A 6,692-nucleotide genomic window follows, 5' to 3' on the forward strand; every position below is an offset into this window, starting at 1 on the left:
GGATGTAATTTAAGATTGTATTTTCGACAAAGTTCGAATACATCCTTAAGGTTTTTAATCATGTGTTTTCGGAACATCCGACAACAACAAGATCATCCATGTAAAGAAAAGCTTGCGAAGGCTTTAAGACTGAAAATGCAAGTGTCATCATGCGCTGGAATGAATTAGGCGCTATTTTAAGTCCATATGGTAATCGTTTAAAACGATATGAGCCATTGTTTGAAGAAAAGGACGTTATGTTTCTAGAATATTCATTAAGTTCAATCTGGTGAAAAACAGACATTAAATCAATACATGAGAAGTATTTGGCACGTCCCAGTTGATCGTCCCTGTTTATTTATTTCTTCTTTATGGGAGTGGGGTATACGATAATTTTTTATGTATACTGGTTTTCTATCTTTCATTAACAATTTTTGTTTGTAGAAGTTATTGTGGGTTATTGGTTCAGACTCAAGTCCAAAAATATCAGTATATTGGGAACATAACTCGTACAATTGAGAATTGAATTGTTTGGGGAATTTTTCTGAAGATTATTTAAAACTTCTTGACTTCTATTATTTTTTCTTTGTGTCTGTTAGAACTCCACTCCACAAAAATGTTTGTAAACTTGCTTTGGTCGTTGCAACCGTGCAGCTATAATTAGAAAATGCAACCCAGTGCACACATGAACGTCAGTTCATGTGTCAGCTGATTGTCATTTATGCTTGGCTTTGGTTTTGAGTTCCGGAACGCGCAAGGCGGTTGTTGCGACCAAAAGTAAGTAAAAAATAATTAATTTTAAGTACTAGAAATAAATAAGTTTTGTTGTAAGATTTTAAAGCACATACACAACTACATTACGCTGTTAAAATTGGTCAACAACAAACTTTAAAATTTTTGTGGCAATCTGTAAAAATCTTGCGGCGATCGAGAAAAAAGATATTGTGGCGATTTGCCTAGAAAGAAAACCGGAAAAATCCTTTTAATCTGGAACACATATAAAAAGAAAAATATGTCATCCGGCAGCCAGAAGTCGACTGTACAATGTGCCGTGTGCAAAAAGGTGGAAAAAGGAAAGATGGTGCAATGCGACGCATGTGACCAATGGAGTCATTTTGTATGCGTGGGCGTGGATGACAGCATTGCAGACTTGCCTTGAAGTTGCGATAAATGCCATAAGGTACGTGAGGTAATGCAGGTTTCACAAGGGGTTTCAAATAAGGCACCAAGTGAGGAGGACTTGGTAAGTAAGGGCGGTTCAATCATGTCAAGGAACAGCATGAGAATCGAACTGCAGTATTTAGAAGAACAAAGGAAAGCCGAAATGCAATACATAGAGTAGAAACGTGCAATAATGCTGAAATATGTAGGCGAGGATGATGTTAAAAGTGAAGGTATGACGTTAGATTGGGAAAAGAATCAGGTTGGTATGAACAACGATGACAGCAAACCAAACGTAGGTTGTGGTGTTCAGTTGGATGGTTCAGTTGATAGGGTGGAAACCCTAGCACTATCGAAGGTTATACCGGCGCTGAAGATAGAAGAAATTAATGCCCATCATGTCGTTCCACGAGATTTGCCAATATTTACTGGAAAGCCGGAAGAGTGGCCACTTTTCTACAGCAGTTTCAGCAATTCAACACGTTTATGCGGTTTCAGTGAAGACGAGAATCTTTTACGATTGCAACGCGCCCTTAAGGGTAAGGCACTTGAATAAGTCAGCAGTAGGCTCATGATACCGGCATTAGTGCCGGAAATAATGTCAACTCTTCAAATGATATTTGGAAGACCAGAACACATAATCGATAACTTAATTACCAAAATTCGAGCAGTGTACATTAATATCAATAAACTGGACACAATTGTTACGTTCGCCTTAGAGGTAAAAAATTTGATCTATGGAGGCTTCAGAGTTACATTCACACTTAGTGAACCCGTTGCTTATCCAAGACCTTGCAAGTAATGTATCGCCAGTTTTTGGTGCTGGAGCCAGTGCAGATAATGAAAGGCGCAAAGCGCAACGCATTAATTTTCATGAAGAAGAACCTCAGGGTGCAGTAGGCGATAAGCACAAAATTCTAGCATGCTTTTATTGCAAGGAGGCACATGCGTTGAAGAAGTGTGCAAGGTTTAGAACACTAAAAACAGACGCGAGGTGGGACGTAGTGCGTGAAATGAGACTATGTGGAAGATGTCTACTGCAGCATGATTTTCGAAAGTGCAAGAAGACCCGAGAGTGCGGTATACACTATTGCAACATGAAACATCACCCATTGCTATATAAACAAATAAGTTCAACTGCAAGTGGAGCAAATGAAACGTTAGCGGTTCATCATCAACTAACTTCACAAGCGCTGTACAGAATTGTTCCAGTAATAATATATGGAAATGGTGTTACCTGCAACATTTATGCCTTTCTGGATGACGGATCTGGTCCAACATTAATAGAAAAAGACGTATTAAGACAACTGCGGATTAAAGGTGAAACGAAAGATCTTTGTTTACGACGGACAGATGGTACGGTACGCAAGGAACCTGATTCTGAGCTGGTCAACCTGCAAGTCTCCAAAATATGAGAAGGTAAAAGGTAATCGTTGTGCAATGTGCGTTCAGTAGCTAAGCTGGAGCTACCCGAGCAATCTTTAAATATGACAGAACTTACCGATAAGTATAAACATTTAAAGGGACTACCAGTAGAATCGTATCAAAACGTTAGGCCTCAAATGATAATCGGCCTAAGCAATAAAGAGGTAGCTATGCCAATGAAGTTCAGAGAGGGAGGCAAGAATGAGCCAGCTGCAACAAAAACTCGACTCGGGTGGACCATATATGGAATAATTAAGCACGAACCTAATACTATTAGGGAAACGTTAAATTTACACATCTGTGAATGCGATGATGATCCAAGTTTGCAGTGTTTAGTGAAAGATTTTGTCAGTAATGAAAACGTTATTGAAAGTCTAGAAAAACTAAAAAATATGGAGTTGGAACAACAAAAAAGTATGCAATCAAAAATAAGTCGAGATGGTGAATACTTTGGAGCAAGATTGCTTTGGAAATCAAATAATATTACTATGCCAGATAATTACTTAATGGCGCTGCGTAGACTTCAGTGCTTTGAGCGCAAGCTGCAATCCAATGTAACGTTGCAATGGTGGGTGTGTGATCACATCGACGACATGAAGTCGAAAGGTTATATACGCCAGCTGAAACCTAACGAAGCCGAGGGGTATTATCCACGTAAGTGGTACTTACCTATGTTTACAGTCAGTAATCCGAATAAACCACAAAAGCGAAGACTAGTGTGGGATGCAGCTGCACAATATGACGGAGTCTCGTTAAACGCGTGTTTGGAGAAAGGTCCAGATCTGCTCACTTCGTTGGTAAATGTTCTTGTTAATTTCAGAATCGGAAAAATTGGTATAAGTGGCGACATAAAAGAAATGTTTCATCGAGTACTCGTGAAAGAAGAAGATCAACATTCACAACGCTTCCTGTGGAGAAATGAGTTTTGGGGAAACATGTTCACCATCGTTGGCACAACTGGTAAAAAATAGCAATGCACGCGAATACGAAACCGAGTTTCCGCGAGCAGTGAAATGTATTTTACAAAGGCATTATGTAGATGACATGCTAGATAGCGTCGACACAGTGGAGAAAGCGATTAATCTAGTCAATGAGGTCAGAAATATTCATAAAAAAGCAAATTTCCATATTCGCAATTGGGTTTCAAATTCTAACGCGGTGCTGAAAGCTATAGGTAACCAAGGCCAGGAATTTCAATTTTGCTCGGCCGGAAGGCATATAGAACATACATTTGTGGTAGAGAAGGTATTGGGAATCCATTGGCAAACCGACACTGATATACTCACATTTGATCTGAAGTTTACCAAAGCCACTGAGGATGTTCTAAGTGGATATAGATTACCTACGAAGAGAGAGTTGCTACGATTGATGATGTCAATATTCGACCCTTTAGGGGTGCTTACCTTTTACATTATTGACATAAAAATTTTGTTTCAAAAAGTTTGGCGAAGTGGAGTTAGCTGGGATGACGCTATTCCTAATGAGCTAGTCGATGAGTGGAACAAATGGCTGTCGCTGCTTGGCGGTGTAAAAAATGTGAAGATACCGAGATGTTACTTCGCTACGGTTAATAAGGATACAGATTCCATTGAATTGCATGTCTTTGTGGATGCAAGTGAGGTTGCATATGTAGCGGTGGTGTACCTAAGACCGAAGAGTCGCAACAACATAGATGTTTCCTTGATATGTTCTAAAGCAAAAGTTGCACCATTACGACCAATATCAATTCCAAGACTGGAACAACTCGCGGCGGAATTGGAAGCACGCCTAGGAAACAACATCAAAAGATCAATAGACTTGAAAGTGACCAGTATAACGTATTGGAGCGATTCAAAGGCTGTTCTATCGTGGATAAAATCTGACCCACGAGATTACAAACAATTTGTAATGTTCCGCATAGCAGAAATCCAGGAGTTGTTCGAGGCGGAACAACGGCGGTACATTCCTACTAAATTAAATGTTGCGGACTTGGCTACAAAACAAACTAGTAATCCAGACTTTACTTGGAAAAACCCTTGGTATAAGGGACCGAAGTTCCTGTATGAAGCAAAAACTTGTTGGCCAAATAATGTTGGCGTACAGAAATATAACGAAGATTCTGAAATCAGAAAGCAACGATTGTTGGTGGCTCATGTAGCAGAGGAGGAACCTCTCATAGATGTCTACCAATTTTCAAAGTGGGAACGTTCAGTTCGATGCATGGCCTATGTGAAAAGATTTATGTTTTTACTATCAACTAATGAAATGAAAAAGAAGAAATCTGTAAACCAATTCTTGTCAGTCGAGGAACTGAAATGGAGTGAAAATTTCTTGTACCAAACAGCCCAGTTACAGGATTACAAGAAAGAAATGACCGCATTAAATAGAGACGCTAATATTACTCTTTCTAAAATTAGCGCTTTGCGAAAACTTTCACCATTCATAGATGCACAGAATGATTTAAGAATGAAAGGTAGATTAGATAAAGCCGCATGCAACGCTGATTCAATCAAATTCCCAATTATACTATCAAGGAAAAACTACATAACTAAGTTGATCGTAGACTGGTATCATCGAAAATGGAAACATCTAAATCATGAAACGGTGGTTAACGAAATCTTTCAGAAATACCACATTCTGGGACTGCGTAGACCGTTAAAGCAGGTAAGAAATAATTGCCAACATTGCAAGGTTCGTGATGCGAGTCCAAAGCTGCCGGAGATGAGTGTGTTATCAGAAACACGACTATCAGCATACTCCCGACCATTCTCACATGTTGGAATAGATTATTTTGGCCCGTATACTGTAACAGTAGGAAGGCGCTCAGAGAAGCGCTATGGCGTCGTTTTTACATGCCTTACGTGTTGAGCAGTGCATTTGGCGATAGCTTATAGCCTGTCAGCCAGCTCGTGTTGTATAGTGATACGAATTTTCATAGCCCGAAGAGGAGTGCCGAATGTCATCTGTAGTGACAATGGAACCAACTTAACAGCAGCTGAAAAGATGTTACGAGAATCAATAAAGAATGTGGACTTCAATGAATTGCAAGCTGAATTTACAAGTCCGGAAACACGATGGGTTTTTCTTCCACCAGCTGCACATGGGTGGAGCGTGGGAGCGCATGGTGCGATCCATAAAAACAGTGTTAGGAACAATAATAAGCGCCCAAGCAATAATTAATGATGAAAAAATGCATAACCTGTTCTGCGAGGTAGAATCAATCGTAAATAGCAGACCTCTTACTTATTTGTCGATTGAAACAGCAAGCGAAGAAGCGTTAACTCCGAATCATTTCTTGTTGGGGTCATCTTCCGGGAACAAGCCGCCGGGGAAGTTTGATACTAACGACGAGCACGTGAAATCCTCCTGGAGGCATTCGCAATACCTTGCCGATCGGTTTTGGAAAAAATGGATACAAGAGGTGCTTCCAACGATGACAAGACGGACGTAATGGTTTGGTAAGATAAAACCCATAGAAGCAGGTGATGTCGTCATTATTGTTGACCCAAATTCTCTTCGCTACACATGGCCGAAAGGAATTGTAATTAGTGCCATTAAAGCACGGGACGGGCAGACCAGAAGCGCCATAGTGCAGACTACTCGAGGGCAATATCATAGACCTGCAGCAAAATTAGCCGTATTAGATGTTCGTGGAGCGGCAGTTTAGAGTAAGTCGTATTCTTATTAAAGAGATACTGGGGAGAGAATGTTAGAACTCCACTCCACAAAAATGTTTGTAAACTTGCTTTGGTCGTTGCAACCGTGCAGCTATAATTAGAAAATGCAAAATGATTGTCATTTATGCTTGGCTTTGGTTTTTAGTTCCGGAACGCGCAAAGCGGTTGTTGCGACCAAAAGTAAGTAAAAAATAATTAATTTTAAGTACTAGAGACAAATAAGTTTTGTTTTAAGATTTTAAAGCACACACACAACTACATTACGCTGTTAAAATTGGTCAACAACAGTGTGTGTGTAAGTATGTTATAATTTAATAGACTTTCTGACTTTATGTCATTATGTTTAAAACTTGTGTCTTTGTTAGTACTATTTATGATGCGTATAATTCCATTATTAGAAGAAACAATTGCGTTTGCAATGTAAATACCGGGCATTGATTCTTGACTGTGTACTAGAACTTCATTTTCAGA

General features: G+C 39.5%; 1 protein-coding gene across 1 annotated transcript; it reads left to right on the forward strand.

Moving 5' to 3' along the window:
• The first annotated feature begins 3,609 nt into the window (after positions 1-3,609).
• Positions 3,610-5,412, forward strand: LOC119664930. The gene is made up of 2 exons (XM_038074274.1): positions 3,610-4,755; positions 4,822-5,412. The coding sequence occupies exons 1-2, from the start codon at positions 3,610-3,612 to the stop codon at positions 5,410-5,412; spliced, it is 1,737 nt and encodes a 578-aa protein (XP_037930202.1).
• Positions 5,413-6,692: the final 1,280 nt, after the last annotated feature.

The sequence above is a fragment of the Teleopsis dalmanni genome, chromosome 1 (genome assembly GCF_002237135.1).
Source record: "Teleopsis dalmanni isolate 2A chromosome 1, ASM223713v2, whole genome shotgun sequence".
NCBI lineage: Eukaryota > Metazoa > Arthropoda > Insecta > Diptera > Diopsidae > Teleopsis > Teleopsis dalmanni.

Excerpts from the sequence above, each read along its gene's own strand:
- LOC119664930 (XM_038074274.1), top strand. The coding sequence starts at position 3,610 with ATGCTAGATAGCGTCGACACAGTGGAGAAAGCGATTAATCTAGTCAAT. Across the intron at positions 4,756-4,821 it reads TTTCAAAGTGGGAACGTTCA|AAATCTGTAAACCAATTCTT; the intron begins GTTCGATGCATG and ends ATGAAAAAGAAG.